Source organism: Pseudopipra pipra, chromosome 13 (genome assembly GCF_036250125.1).
Source record: "Pseudopipra pipra isolate bDixPip1 chromosome 13, bDixPip1.hap1, whole genome shotgun sequence".
Classification (NCBI taxonomy): domain Eukaryota; kingdom Metazoa; phylum Chordata; class Aves; order Passeriformes; family Pipridae; genus Pseudopipra; species Pseudopipra pipra.
In genome coordinates, this window is record NC_087561.1 from 8,524,234 (window position 1) to 8,540,594 (window position 16,361).

Sequence of the window (16,361 nt, forward strand, 5' to 3'; positions counted from 1 at the left end):
GGAGTCTGAAAGGTTTATTCTGCTTCACTATAAACAGCACTCTGCAATATTCCCCATATAACTTGGTGCATAAACCATGAACTGAAAAAGATTACGAAGAGTTAATTTATTTTTACTAGATCTAGTTTATGAAGCAGAGGAGGCTGTTTTATTCATATCAATTAATAAAGTCACAGTAATATTTTTCTTTTCTGATTCTTTACGTGCATTCTCCCAGTACAGAATTACTTGGGGTATTTTTAAGGGTCTATGTATATTGTTGATAATTTTATTCATTACATGTTTTGGAAGAACAAGCTTCCAGTAGTACATACACCATTATACCTGCACATGCACAGCCATGGTGTGACACAAATAAATTTAATTTAGCAACATGGGCTTTTCTTAAGCCTGGGAACATTAACTTCCTCTAAAATTGTTATGCTGTTTTCCAGCTTACTGGTTGGATACTGTGGGATAAGTTTATATTTGAGTTGAGTTGATGACTTATAGGGCCTGATTCTTCATAAATTTAGCCCTGGTTGCCCCTGGTGGCTTTAATCTGATCCCCAGAGGCCAGTGGAATTGCACATGTAAGAGGGTGGGATAAGAGAGAGGAATCCTGCATGAATGTGTAATTACAAGCAGTGACAGATGGGACTGGGATGGTACTTTGCTGTAGAATGGCCTGATCCAAACCCATCTGTAGCCCAGAGCAAATGCACCACAGCTCTGGATCACACCTCCAGACCTCATGTTCAGGGACTTCTCCCTGAAAGATTGTAGCTATGAATTGCCAGGGTCTTGCATACTGCACCACCAGCATCGGGGCTAAAAAAGCCCAGGGGGGTGGCCCCCACTTGGAAAATCTTGCTGTTTGAACTGCAGGGTAACAGCGCTCTACAAAATGCACTTGGGAACACCTTGGTGCATGAAGGACCCTAAAAACCCCTGTGGTTCTTTTCCTACCCCTGATACGTGATTCATATCACACTGAAGCCATTAATCCCAGCCTAGTCAGCTGTGAAAAAAAAGACATACACTCTTGTGCAGCTTTTCTTTTACTGAGTTGGGACTTCTTCCCTTGTAAATGAACTGATGAGACACCAGAACTACCACGCTGTCTCTGGTGATGTACAACGCCTGTTTTCACAGTGGTATTGTGCTATTACTATTCATTTTGATAGTGTGTTTCCTTCCTCTCCCTGCAGTTGGTTCATCTGAATTGTCGCCAAGATGGTTGGTTGCCTTGGAAACTAATTAAGGAAAGCCTTTGGTTAGAAGCAGAGTTTCAAGCATTAAACTATTTGAGAGACAGATGCAGAAATTAAGGTAATGTCTGCTAAGATGAAAGGGTTTATCCTTTATATGGAGAAGAAAGAACCACATTAAACGCCAGAACTGAAACAAAGCAACTTTTATACAACACTGATTTTTAAAACCTGGAAGAGATGAGTGAGTGAGGGATTTCTAAATCAGCCAGGGGCTTAGAAGAGGTGACAAAGATTCCCAGAGCTATTAGGGATGCAGAGATGGACAAACAGAGTGGGACAAAAAACTCAGGAGATCTCATGTTGAGCAAATTTTAGCCAGCTCTGCCTTTCCCTCAAATACTCCGTGTCTTTAAAAGACTTTTTGTCAATGTTGCTTTTGAAAAATACCTGCACAGCTAACGAAACACCAAATCCTCCCACCCCCCCCCCCCAGTCCAGATATGGCATGAGAAGCACCAGTGTGTACATCTGCCTCTAAAACACATCAAAAGAGGGAGTGAGAGGCTTCCACCAATGGCCCTCAGGCTCAACTTTTCTCCCGAGACTGTCAACAAGGGTAACAATTAGTGCCAGCTGCAGGAACAGCTCAGGCAGTGTGGACACAGCCTCAACAAGGAGTGGGACCCTCAGAGCACTTGCTCAGGGCAAACACATGCACCATTTCTGTGCACTCAAAAGCTGCAAAGAAAGGTGAACTATGCAGCAAATTGTGCTTTTACAGCTACCTATTAACTGAAGTTCAAAGCAAATACAGTCTCTGTATGAGCACATTGGCATCAATTTAAATATTGTCTTCAGGATAATGGTTGATTCTACTTGGAGTAGTGTAACAGAGATTCTAGTTCTCTCTACATTTTAATGGCAATACAGAGGTTGCCATATAAAGATGACTGTAACTGCATAACTGCATACTAGAAATGTGGTAAAAATATGCAAAACATTAAAAGCAGATGCATGTGTGCATTGGTGTGTGCATTTATATCCCATGAATTATCATAAAACATAAAATGAGTAATTGCTCCTATCACAGAAAAATAAAAACTAATGGTGACTTCAGGTTCATATGCCTCTGGCATAAGAAACCAGAGTTGCTTGGCAGCGATCTACATACAGCAGCTTCCACATTTACAGTGAGACATCCTTTGTATTAATTGTTATTATTAACTGATCAGATACATTTAAAACCACGCTTTAATGTCTTTTGAACACTTTTAAGCTTTGTGTGCCATTACCTCAGCCATTCTGCAGGATGACTAATACTCCGTTAAATTCCTGCCATTTGGAACCTGTCTTGTTTTATGAAGTCTGGGTGATGGCTTTGGAGAGACATTCCTATTTACAAGCTAGAAATTGTCTCCTCAGGTATGTGTGAAATGTGCTATATGTGGGGCAGATTAACCCAAGATGTTACTTTTCCCTGCTTTACCAATCCATCTCCTGCCCTTTAGGAGTTTCACAGCTGACAGGAGCAGGCCCTTCAAGGCAGATACAGCTGTCACTTTTGACATATACCCGTTTTTAACTTACCCTTCCACTGGCTACAGTCCTGAGGGTGACTGACCTAAGTACTTCCCCTTTCCTCCCCATGTGCCCATATGGACTTGTGAGCTGCTGAAACTTTCTGGATATGAAGAGAAAAAAAGTGACCTTTCATTCTGCTTTAGATCCTGGTTTCTACAATACTCATGGGTACCTAATGAAGAAATGTCCTAAATTTTAAGTTTCTAGTTCATTGGAAATGTAAAAATGAACTGTACCAGTTTCAGAGTGATGTTACACAACACTGTACATAGCAGATACTCTCTTGGAGCCTCAGCTGAACCCCCTTCTCTGCTCTACACAGCTTCAGACAGAGGATAAAATCCGACTCTGACATGGCCATGGCACCAAGTCCTGGAGAAAGTGGCAGGGATGCACTGCTCTGGAGGGTGTGCTCTGTGGTGTGCCACCTTCAGATGACATGGCATTACTGGGGTTCAAAAGCAAGCAGAAGCTACAGCTATTCATAGCTCTGCTCCTGCTTTAAGTGTCCCACTGTGTTTGTAGGCAGTTATATTTTAAATTGCTGCAGAGAACACAGGCAAAACCCCACCAGACTGTTTATAAGTGAACATTTAAAGCAGGAAGTTTACATGATAGTGGTGTTGATTTTTTTCAATTACATTTTTCCTTATTTCTTGTTATTTTTAATGACTACTGGTCAACCGAATACTACAGTTCTGTGTTTATTCTTACGACACCCTCAGTGTGAAAGCTGTTGTGCAGTGAGCACACTCCTCTGAGATCTGAGCAGCTCTGCAGAGAGATGAAGCTGTGGCTGTACTGAGAACCTGCACACCATCTTCCTAATCTCAAAATTTCAGACTCGAAGGTCAAGTCACAGTCGGTGCTTGCACAGGACAGAGTTCAGTCAATCAGATTACCCTTCATAATCCTACAGATGCTTCACTTTAAGTCGTCTTTGACAGTCTGGCTGTCATTGTAAAACTTTGGGGACTGCATTCCCTACTGTAATATTGCTTCTGCTTTGTGAGATGCCTTCACTCGATACAGATATTTCCTTGGAGCCTAACCTTTATGACTATGTTTGGAGATAATGTCCTTTTGACAAAAGCATGCAGTCTTTGGAACAAACAGGTCTTTTGTAAAGTTTCACCATTTTGATCCTGAATGGAGTTTCTCCCTCCTCATTTTCCCTCAGGAGATTTTCTTCTAAATGGACATAAAGCCATTCTAGTCTGAAATACAGCTTATTATCCTGGGAATAAGAAAAACATATTTCTTAACTCAAAAACATGTCTCTAAATACACGGTTGAACAGGCTAAAGCTTACTGTTAGCTCTCAGAAGAAAATGTTCTTCTGTTTATGAGAACAAAATTTTGTATCTATCTGTGAAGGAATACAGAATATTTTAGCATCAAGGGACAAGAAGTGTGGGGAGCTTATGAATTTTGCATGACATAAGTGTTGCTATCTGTATGCTTGAGAGGCCACTAGATGATTAAATTGGATATAGTTTTGTTGTGCAAGGAAGGATATAGATCCACATGCTCAGTGGTTACAGAACTATAGGGTAAGTGAACAAACAGATGGTAACTTACAGAATAACTATTAATCCCTCTGCTTCCCCTTACTCTGCAGCTGAAGAGATCTGAGCAGGGTTTCCACTTCTAGAACAAAATATAAGGCCCATCACAAAGTAATCTGAATGGGGAATGAAAACAGATGTGTTGGCAGAGTGAAATTGGCACTAAACAGGTTACTCAGGCAAAGCAGGAGCTGAGGTGCCCTCTTTCCCCTACCTTATATTTATAGCTGGGAAAGGTCAGGTACCAGCCAGCTCTGAAGAGAGAAATACTTCATATGATGGGTTACAGATCTTGGAAACATAGGAACATACAGATTTAGCATCTGTACTAAAGGCCTATGGAATACTCAAGGTCACTGACTCACATGTCTGTACATCGCTGGAGGAAGGCACAGAATATTCCAGAACAATCTGGAGTCTCTCAGATGTGTGATTGTCTTTAGATAAGCCTGAACTTTTGGAAGAGAGGTATACCCCTATCTGAACCGGCTGAAAAAAGCATCGAAGAGAACTGCATACACTGACCAGCCTGATACAGGAAAAGAGGTCACTCCTATTTAACCCAAGCACTAACACAGAGCCATGATACACAGTTTCTGGAGCAGAGAACTGACAAGCTTGCTGAATGGCCTGGCCAAGAGCCCAAAAGTCTGATAGCAAACTCAGTGCGTGTATAGACTGTTCAGTGGTTTACAGTCTGTTTATTTCTGCTATGACTTTTGTTCTTGGATAAGTTCTATTTAAGCCTCTGAAATTCAGGGTCACTGGCAAATGCTGCTGTTGTCCCAGAGACAATGAAATGACAGGTATCACACAGTCCCAAGTGACCATGTAAACACCCTCTCGGGAGGGAGGCATCACTCCCAGGTGATGTGAGGGTTGATCTTAAAGATGTGCTCCTAGGAGGCCAAAAAAGGGAGAGGAATGGAAAGGCAGTCCACATTAACCCTCTGTGAGGCAGTCTGTCCATCAGTTCTCTGACATCAGTACAGACAGGTAGAGAGTCTTGGCTTCCCTTTGCTCTCACTGGAGGAAAGCTCTTCAAACCCCGCTGCAGTTGTGCATCAGCATGTGGAAATGTGCTCTGATGTTACTGCCTCTCAGCTAAGCAGACTTTCTAGACTCCACACATAGCACCATGGAATTGACTTTTTAAACTGCAATAAACTGCTAGATTTGAAATATGCAAATCCAGATTTATCTCTCCCCTCAATGGTATGCTATCAGCAAACACAACTGGCTAAAAAAAAGACAACTCTCCACTCCCTTGAGCAAGCTGGATGGATGGATTTAAGTACCACACATATGTGTGAAAACTTTTAACTACTTTATGAGAAGATAACAAAGTAAGCAGAGGAGATGGAAGGAAAAGCCTAAAACCAATAATTGTTAAGCTATCAACCTAGGGGCCGCCATTACTGACTTTCTCTGCAGAAACTTAAGTCACTGTTCTTCAGTATGCAATAAAAAACCTCTGGAAATTGTTAACAGAAGATATTTTTAGCATCAGAGGCATCACTGTGTACTGTAGAATTTGGGGAAGCCTGGAGGCCCCAGTAGCAAATTTCTACTTACTCAGATGCTAATCACATTGACAGAAAGCTGAATTATCCATTTAATAAAATTACAACTTCACTAGAGTTGAATTTAGAATAGCTGCAGAAGAAAAGAGTCCCCAGTTTTTTGCTATATGGTTTGCCTGGTATATAGCTTTCATTTCAGGCACTGGAAAGGTTTGATTATTTTTTTCTCTCACTTGCATTATAGAAGAGAAAGAGAGAACAAATGTAAATGGAGTTAGATCAAACAAAAGGCCTGTTTCTCAGCAGAGAGTGGGCCCTCATGTAAGCTTGGCTCAGGAGCGCTCTCCTACAGTGTTTGCAGAAGAGTGGGCCGTGGGTAGGTGTTTTGCATCGTTTGCAGAAGAAGAGATGTTTCTTACATTTTACAGTATGAATTTCCCTAAAGAGAGCACTCACCATATTGCCTAAAAATACAGTGTACAATGCAGTGCTGCATATTAATATCACAACCGTGCCAGTTGTCAGAGCTACAGACCAGCATCACCTTGTGCTGTGTTCTCTTGAGCACCTCTTTCCTTTCTCTGTAAGCAGCAGCTCTGGCATCTGGCTGCCCCCACAGACTGACCCTCAGTGATATACCTCAAGGCTTGACAGGAACTGAATACTTTGAGAAGGAACTCAATGAATATATTTTTTGTATTTCCCAGGGTTTATTGCAGTGAGGTCAGTTTGCTGGTAGTTTACAATATAACATTTCTAAGAGATATGCTAATGCTTCATGAAATTTAAATGTTACTTTTGATCTATTCCATAATATAAACTCACAGTTAAATTTATGAAGTGGCAATAATCAGAGGGTTTTTCAGTCCTAATGTAAGTGAATTCCCAAATGCCTACGAATAACCAAGCAGCATGGATTTGGTTCCACACCAACACCAGCTCTGCTGTGAGCCCAGGCAGCAGGCAACTGTGCTGTGTCCGCTCCCAATGATTTGTATCTGCTACTACACCTCTTCAAGCACATTGCACAGCACAACCAGTGGCAGAGGCATTCTGGGTAGCCTGCTGGGATGGCCAGAGGGTATGGCCATTCCTCCGGGCCAAAGGAAACACTGGGAAGGCCACGCAAGAGCAAAACAGTCACCTCAAATGCATCTTTCCCCATAAAGGTGTTTAGACTCTATCACTCGCAATTTAGGCCTGTCAACAGCACTGGCTGTGCAGAGGGAAGGGCTTTATGTACCAAAAAGTGCTAATGTGTCATTTGGACTACCAGCTGAATTTTTCATTAGCAGTATTTTCTTTCGGGAATTCTTTAAGATCATTCTATGATACTTCAGGGGCTTTTTACTTCTTGTTTCATGTTCCACTTAACAAACTGTACCTGTCTTGCAATCCCTACAAGCAGCCTCAATGCCAATAATGTTACTCTGGCAGCTGAGGTTTTAGGTTCTCAACCTACTTAAAAATAATTCATTATTAACATCTGGGAAAAAATATCACAGAGACATTTTGTGGTAGGTTACACGTAAGTGCTGCCACCAACTATGAGCATCACTGTGGCATTTTAATTTTACTAGGTAACTGGGCAGCTGTTGGGACTCACATCTCAATGGACACTTAATTAATTTCTAGAAATAGACAGTTCTGGGAATATTAACAATGTCTGTCACAGAGAGATCACAATTTCTGAAAAGCATATACCTGTTCCAAAATGGTGTTGATTCTGTCTACTTCACAGTCAATTAAGTATCTTTTTTCTTGTCGTCTGTCCATCTCCTCTATAATTCTTCTGAACTCTTGAACATCCTTTATGCTTCCTACAGATCTGGCTGTCACTTGCCAGTTGTTCTGTACTGCTGCTTCCATAATCGCCTGAAGAATAGAAAATCCTGTGGGGGAAGAGACAACGCAACCACTTAAAAAGCGAACAAACATAAAACCTATTTTGAATCTTTGACAAAGGGCTCACAAAAACTTGCATCATCTAAAGGGACACAGAATAGCTGAGAGCCTGGAAGTGCTTTGTTACTTGAGAAAGCAACAGTGTAGGGACCAGTCTCTTCTTTCAGTGATGCCACTGGCAAAGTCACTGACTTCAGCAGAATTGCCTGGTGGTATATTACTGCAAGGCGTATCAGAATCTGTCCAATATATCATATTATGATCCTCTCAGGGATGTTTATGGTCGTGCTGGGGTCTGTGCCAGCTGAGAATAGGAGCCTGCAGCCATTACTTGGGCAAAAGTCCATCAGCTTGAGGAGAGGGACAGAAGAGGTGATTTTCAGACTGCAGCAATGGGTCATTAACTGGCAGAGATCCAAGCACTGCACAAGAATGCCAATTAAGTCATTGTACTGGTCATTGGAGCCACAACCACAGGAGAATATTTTACTGATAATCACTTTGATTTCAAAAAATGCTTTTAAATATGGAGTCTTAACAGCACTAACCACCCTTTCAATGCTTTCATTAAGGTAATATCAACTCATTTAGCATCCTCAAGAAGAGAGAAACAGCACAGGATGACTGAAGACTGCACAGTGGGAAATTATACAGGCAAGCAGCATTTCATTTCTTGTGAACAGCTGTGCCTCAGCAACAGGCAGAAGTAAGTCCCTAAGTGAACAGCAGTGGAACTGGGAATGGAATCTCCTTCAAGTCATGCTATGTAGGAGTTATCAGACATTGATATGCAACCCTTTATTATAGTATGTAGATGGGAATTTGGTGCATTACCTGTTTTGATTCAGGAAATTTAATTTTGTGCATAATTCTAATCATTTCAACTCTGAGCAGATGCCAGTCAAAGAGAGAGGTCACCTACTTCAAGCACACATTGGTTTTCAGTGGAGTTTTATTGTTCAGAAGCACATCCATGTAGCTGTTTCTGTCCAGATAATTTATTTCCAAAACTTTCAGTCCAGTTATTTAGTCATACTGTGGATTTCTTACCCACAGCCAGATTTGAAAAGCCTCCATGCAGGCACATAAACACAGAGGATCAACAACTCATTAATTGTGCTCTGTGATAACCAGTTCCCCACACTTCTGAGACTGAAAGGAGTTTGAGCTACAGAGGAGCAACACATTCACTGCTGCAAATTACACCAAGAGCTGTTCTGAACTCAGACACCCTTGGCGGGGTCCGGCAATAACAAAGAACTTGTGCTGCCTGATCTTCCGTAGCCTGCTGTAAATCTGTAGTGGCTGTTTGAAGCCAGAGGAGCTGCATCATTACCTCATTACAGACACAAACAAGGAAAGAGTGATTTTCTGGATTGCAATTAGATTATTATAATTTACCTTGTGACTTCCTTAAGTCTCAGTCAAATGCCCTCACTTTCCCCATGCAGCCTCCTTGATTCTTAATGCTTTCCTTTGTATGAATGCACTTTACTATCCCATGAAAGGTGGTGACAATTAATATGTACGTTCGTTTAGAATTCTTTCTGGCATCTTCTTTCCTTTGAGACTATTGAAAGAGAGGCATTTACATATGTATAGTACAATGAACTCGGTCTTCCTTAACATCATATTTTACAAAACTGGTTGTGATGTCTGTGACAGCATTGTGATTCCACTACATGTGGGAGGAAGATCTAAGCCTAAGATACTTTGTTGGCTGCAAACAAGGAATTTTGATGTGGGAACATAAAAACCGCTAATGGGGATTTACAAATGCTTTGTGTACAAAGATATGCTTTTAAAAAAAATATGATTCCACCAAGTAATAAATATTTACAACTTTGTCTCATCATTCATATAATGTCTAAGTATCAACCTTGAGCTTGCTGTAAACAACAAACAGTTTGTAAGTCCAATTTTTTTTACTCCAAATTGAACAAACTGATTCAACATATTATTAAAGAATGACACTTTAGCTCTATTTTTTGCCATGACACATACAAAAGTCATGAACTGTCTCAAGGAAAGAAGGAAAATGAACAAGCTGGAGTGCAGATGCTATCGGTTGACTGCCACGCTCCCTGTTTCAGATAACACTGAGTCAGAACTTGCTTTGTCAAACCTTGAATATCTCAGAAGCAATTTTCCTAATTTTGTGCAATTACATGTTTATGTGGGGGTGTGTGTGTGTATTTTTGTATGTGTGTATTAGTCAGTGGTTACCATTTCAAGAGAAAGAAGAGCGATGTTACTCAGCAGCCTTTCTCCTATACATGAAAATACAGTTACAGTAAACTTACTGTGAAAAGTTTCAGAGCCTCATAATTTCTGTGTTCTCCACCTCCTCTTTCTTGTCACATCAAGTCTTTACAGTCACAGTCCCCTCTACCCTTGCCAGTTCTTGAAATTCTCCCTGTGGTCACTGTCTGTGCTGTGCCAGCTCCTGTCTCTCAGGCCCTCTCCCTCTCCCATCCTTGCTTTGAGAAGAACCATTTGCCTTTCCTGTGGCAGCTCGTTAGGCCAGTCCTCTGATGACCTTTACAGAGCCCATTCCCCTTGCTTTACAAAAGCCTGGTTCCAACCTTCTGCTTTCAGGAGGGCAGCACTCACATCCTCGCTGTTCCCAGCCTCCGGTCTCTCTCCATGCCTACTGCCTTCAGTGCCATTTACTGCACTTTACATCGTTCCCCATTACGTGTCATTTCTGTAAACAACATGTTCCAGGCTCCAGCTGTACTTTACCATTAAAAGAGCTGTTACATAAGCGGTGTGATTGTTTAAATAAAAGGACCATTTTATCTTCAAATGTGAACTTTCCTTTCTCCTTAGCATAACAATGCAAGCTGTGCCAGTTCAGGAGAACTGCCTGGGTAATGAACGGGGAAATTATTTTCCCTGTTCTGCACATGTTGGTGACCAGGCCTGTACACTGCACTTTTCCACACCCTGCCCTCAGTGCACACACCCTGTGAATGCTTCACAAGAGATGCTCTCCCCTGGAAGTGTGGAACTCTTACAGGTACCTCTTACCTCATTCCCCCTAAAGGAGACCAGCCAGCCATGGCCACTATCTCCAGTCTGTAGTTCTTCTTTGGTGTGCATCAGACCTACTCTGAAAGACTAAGAAGCGATAATTCATCACAGGTCTGTGAAGAAGTCATGCAGGAAAGGCTTTCATTGATACTGTTGCCAGTTTATACTACTTCAATCAATAAAGCCAAAAAATATTAATTCAGACAAGAAAAATTGTCATCCTTCTAGAAGATGACAGCAATGAGATCACCTCAAAACCAGCTCATAATACCATCACTAAAATTCAGAGTTGCACATCCTGTAGTCATTAACACCAATACAGACAACAGAAAAAAATTATTCAGATTCCAATCTGGTCTTGCAACCTCTTTTTTTTTTAGTCATACCTTGGATGTGAAAAAGCAGTAGGATGAAAGGCATGCATTTTTGTGAATGCACTGCTTCTGAGGCTGGCTCACTTGATGGCACCACATCCCTTCATTGCACTAATAATGTTATTAGCAAGCTGGTGTTAAAGATTTAATAACAGTCTGGTCACACAATGGTTGTGCCCATACCTGCCAGGTCATGTAACAGACCCATATTATGTTTTGGTCCCTTTTATCCATGTACTGGGGAGGAGTTGCTCCTGTGATCTTTGAATGCAATCTCACAAGTCAATCTGATCTGCACTAAAAGCTTAGGGGATCCTGGCCTTAATATTCAAATGTGTCACTGTCTGTCTTATTCTTAAAATATTGATGATTTAAAAGTGTTAACCCTCACCTAAACAGCCTTCAAAATGATTGGGCTGAAGGTAGATATAGTAATAAAACTAGAACAAAACAAGTGCCCAGCTTGCCTCTTAGCAAGCTGAAGCAAATATTTTGAATTTTGCTGAATGAAGCTTGCAAAGAAGGAAAATATTTCACATAAATTTCCCTCAAAGCAGGGAGAATATTATTTGTTGCAATGCTATCTCTGTACTTTAAACAACCCAGATGGAATTACATTCTAAGCAGTCCTCCCTGCAGCTGGGCTAAGACACATATTCACCCAGTATCTTCCTACTTCTGCCAGGGAAGCAAAGCCTGTACCTCAGTTTTTCCAATTGTTCTTTTGATACAAGCATCTCTCAGCTGACCCTGCTAACACAGGTGAAGAGAACATTTCACTCTTTTGCATCTCTGAAAGCTCACAAAACTTCTCCCATGTCCATGTAGGCAAAATTCACCTCAGCAATTTGCTCAGCCATATGAAATTCTATGTACTACATCATTGAACTTACTGTTGTTTAAATAACAGCAGTCATTAATGGGACATGACTAAGCGACCACACTGGAACATCTGTAGTGTCACATGAGCCCTCGCAATTGGCACCAAAGTACTTACTGAGAAGAAATTACCACTTATGTAAATCACTCTTTTCCTGAATGTCCTTAGCCTCCCACAGAAATGAAAGAGCTTGCAGTCCCTCTTCCTTTTGCCTTGCTGAGTACCAAAGATCTATGAGGGGTGTATTTTCCTGATATGCAGCATGTTTGCGCCAACTGAATGAACATCAGCTCTGATCTGAACTATGTTTTGAACTATGTATCTGGGACATGATACAAAGATCTAAGCTTCTGGCCCACGAGTGAACTTCAGGGATTTAAGTGTGGAGCTGTGTTTGACAAGGGCACAATGAACTCACCAAAAAAGGAGGCCATCCAGGCAAGTGATTCCCCAAGACAAATACAAATTCTATGACACCAGCTTACATTTCCAGTGTACTAGAGATCTGTAAGTTGAGATATACTTGGATATTCTGTGTGTTTGGCACTGAGCCTGGCACTAATTTGAAAGCAAACAGATCAACATATTAGGCGTGAGTAAAAAAACAAGTAGCCAACCCCAAACCCTCCCCATCATTCAAAATCCAAACATGTCCATGAGGTAAACACGCTTCCCATAACCTATGTCTGCTTAACAACTCCATAGTAGGGGAACAAACAAGGAACAAGCTACTGACTGAGTCACCAGGAAGCGATGCAGCAGATCTCAAGTACCCTGGAGTGCTCTTTCAGTCTAACACAGAGAAGTTCAAATTATTAAATAAAAGCAGAATAAGTGTATTCCATCTGGTTTTGACCTGATCACTTCTAGTTGGTAACCAACACGTAAATCTTTACACTCCACTACTCTGGTAGCAGACAAGTAGCAAACACATTTCTACAACAAGTAGCAAACACACTCTAACACTATTTTTTGTTCCTTCTGCTTTTTCTGTTCTGTAAACCTCTAGTTTCCCCTGCACATACATTACAGTATTGCAACCTGTCATCCATAAACAGAGAAATATACACAAATAGATATGGCAGCTTGGTTGAGTGAATGTGAACTTGCCTGGCTCTAAAGGAGAATTTACAGGAACCATCTGGTTTGTATTTGCTTAGGATGGGATACAGCTTAAACCTACAGGAATTCAGAGCTGCTGAATTCAAGTAAAGTACCTTTTCTTCTCCCACCCCAAGTGGCTCTTTCTGAATCCATTTCACCTTGATCTCTTCTTTCATAACAACCTTGCATCTAATTCATCCCTCATTTTATTCAAGTTTTAGGTCAGTGCAACTCCAGTGTTTTTGAATGAAGCTGTGCCAGTGTAAAATGAGAGCAATGTAGTAAGGGATCAAAGAGTACAATAACCAAGGACAAAAATAAAGATGCCGTAAGCAATGCTGTCACTTCCATAAGGGGACTTATTCATATGACTTTCACAATGATGTGAGCAAGTCTCCTGGGGTAGGACAGATAGGGATACCTCAATAAAACAATATGATCCCAAGTTTATCAAAAGAGCTGTGCTCTAGTTTTAGCTTTGCTATGCAAATCTTTATTTAAATAATTTCCGACTGAATAATAATTGAGTGATTACAGCTTCTGGATGCAGACTGGTAACAGAACAGATGTGATGGAACCACTTCAAAACCAGAGTACATTCTGCTTGAGGAAAATATAACAGGTAAACAATCATGTAGTGAAGGCAGAACTAGCACAGAAAATTAGAGAAAGGAATAATGTATTTGAGAAGTGACAGAAGGTGAAGAGCATTGTGTTGTTCAGTGGGCATGGGCTGTAGGGTATCCTCAGTATGTATTACTAAAAACTCTTGATACTGATGCTACCAGAAAGCTGACAGAAGCAGCAGTGAGGGCACTCTGTCACCAGCCGATGCCAAGATCTGGGAGACATGGGCCCAGAAGTTGGAGAGCTCACCCAAAGGGAAAACTTTTTATATGTGAATGTTGAAATTGTAAATCTATATTAGCATTAGAAATAATTAAATTCCAAGCTTTAGAAGATCTGAATTAAAAAAAAAAAACAACAAACCAATCTGCTTAAGTACAGAGAAATTTCATCTGCAAAGCTCTACACTGAGTCTAGGGCTTTGTCTGCCTAGCAGAGCCCAAAACCTAAAACCATACAGTATAAGCACAGTACTCTTACACATACAGTGAGATACAAATCTAAAAGTTAAGCTCCAGTGACATTCCTGGTCAGCACCAATTTCCCTGAGCGCCCTGAATTCTCCAGCAAAGATGTTCCAAGCAATATCAACAAAACCAACATAAACCATTTGCTGAGTATCCTGCATCCTACTGGCATCAGGAAGCTAACACCATAACCTTAGTACAAAACCACAGCCTTGCCTACATGAAGCCTTCTTTCCCTTCTATTCACCTTTGGGCACTTCTAGCCCATGACCACAGTGTTTTGAAGCCTCACTTACTGCCTCTTGCATGGAGCAAGCCAGAGAAGCCTTGCTGCTTGTGACAGACCAGCCTTCATCTGCAAAGCATTTGAATGATATAATCAGAACAGAATTTTCTTCAGTAAAAAAGGAAAAAACCAAGACAAACAGATACTTCCAATCATTTCCTTCACACAAATAGGAAACCAGTGCACTCCTGTGCATTGGTTACTGAAGAAACCAGATCTAGTCACCATGGATAGAAAATATCTCTGCTATAATCCTCTTGATGTCAGACACCACAAAGTTGACCATAATGAGGCCTAAGTGAGACGCTCTGGCCTTCGTCTGTCCTTAACTTCAAGCATATTTGGATGACAGCCTCTTATATCCTCTTTCTAGTCAGGAGAGAGAGAGATGATGTGTAATTTTTCTGTGTTTGCAACATGCATGGAAATCAGTGGAAGAAAATGCATAAAAGAATGAAGTTGTGTAAGGCATCCCTGTGTAGGTATCACTCACAACCTTTACCTGCAACTGAAAAAGTAAAAGCGAACAAAAATCTCAGTGTATTGACTAGCACTCAACTGATGAGGCTAATTACTTCATGTTAAAAATACATATCTAATTGTGTTTACATATTTATCTCAGAAAAAAGATTCTAATTAGGAATCACAGAGTTAACAATTATCATTCTGGAAAGAAAAACCTAACTTGTCTGTAGCACATTCCACATGAAGCCAGTTCTCAAAGGGAAAGCTTACAAAACTCAAAATCAGAGCATATGCAGATGTTGCCGGATGGGGAGAATTTAACTCATTTTTTTGTGAAAATACTGATTTTGAGAAGTATTTGGCCTATTGTGTGACTTGGAGAAAAAGAGAAAATGAAGAGCCACCTGATAAATAATGGCACAGTGTGCTGCTGCTCAGCGATGAGCCAAGCCACTGAACTCCCTTTCTCAAGGCTTGGCTCTGGCTGGGCTGAGCGAGGTGATGCAATGAACACGGTCTTTTATTTCAGAAACAAAAGGTCTGCTCCAGTGTGTAATGCTGACACTGGCATTGATGTGGCTGTATGGATTTCCTTCCTCTCTCCAATGAATCTACAAAACTTCTGACGTGCCTCCACCTTAACAACACACTTCAGCCCAGCTTCAGTCTTTCAGAATTACATCCTGCGTGGGCCTGTCTCTCCCATGGAGTGGTCTACACTTAGCACAAAGCACTGCACTTCACACCAGATGTTCTTGCGTCATTCAGCTTTCAGAAAATTCTTACAAAAACATGAATAATGCTAACAACAATTTTAAATGACACTCAAAGCACTGCAAATGAACAGATTCGTTGTCAATATTACCATATTAAATAGGCAAATTAGAAATCTGACACAGAAAAAGACTATTTGGTCTATCCCACAGACAGTATTAGTAATAGAGCCAATTTTCAAGTTCAGGTTGTCCTGATCCATATCTAGATTTATATTTATTTCAACCTGTAACACAGTTAAATGTACACTTTCAGAGATTCCTGTACCACCTACAAACACATTAGACACTGAAAGTATATAGTAAAACCATCCATATGGTATCTCAAAATACATTTCCCTCCTTATTTGCTAAAGTTGAGTAGCTACCAGCCCCAGTGAGCTGGGATACTGATGGAAAGAGTATTTATTATTCCAGGTAAAGTTGCATAATCGTGACACGATTACAAATAGAGTTAAGAAGGAAAGTATTGCATGGAATTATCATCTCAGAAAGGAAATAAAAATGAATTATTTTTAAGCTTAAATCATCTTTTAAGGCAAAAGAAAGCATTACTGCATTTATTATGTTGTAGGCAAG

At 40.8% G+C, this 16,361-nt stretch overlaps 1 protein-coding gene across 6 annotated transcripts in view; it reads right to left on the minus strand.

Moving 5' to 3' along the window:
- GRIA3 (glutamate ionotropic receptor AMPA type subunit 3) overlaps nt 1-16,361 on the minus strand; it is a 147,072-nt gene that overhangs the window by 72,966 nt on the left and 57,745 nt on the right. For all 6 annotated transcript variants that reach the window (XR_010433988.1, XM_064669849.1, XM_064669848.1 and 3 more), the window contains exon 4: nt 7,570-7,757. Coding sequence is in view for 5 of the 6 variants with exons in the window: in XM_064669849.1 (XP_064525919.1) it covers nt 7,570-7,757 (188 nt within the window). In the remaining variant the exon portion in view is untranslated. The remainder of the gene's footprint in view (nt 1-7,569; nt 7,758-16,361) is intronic.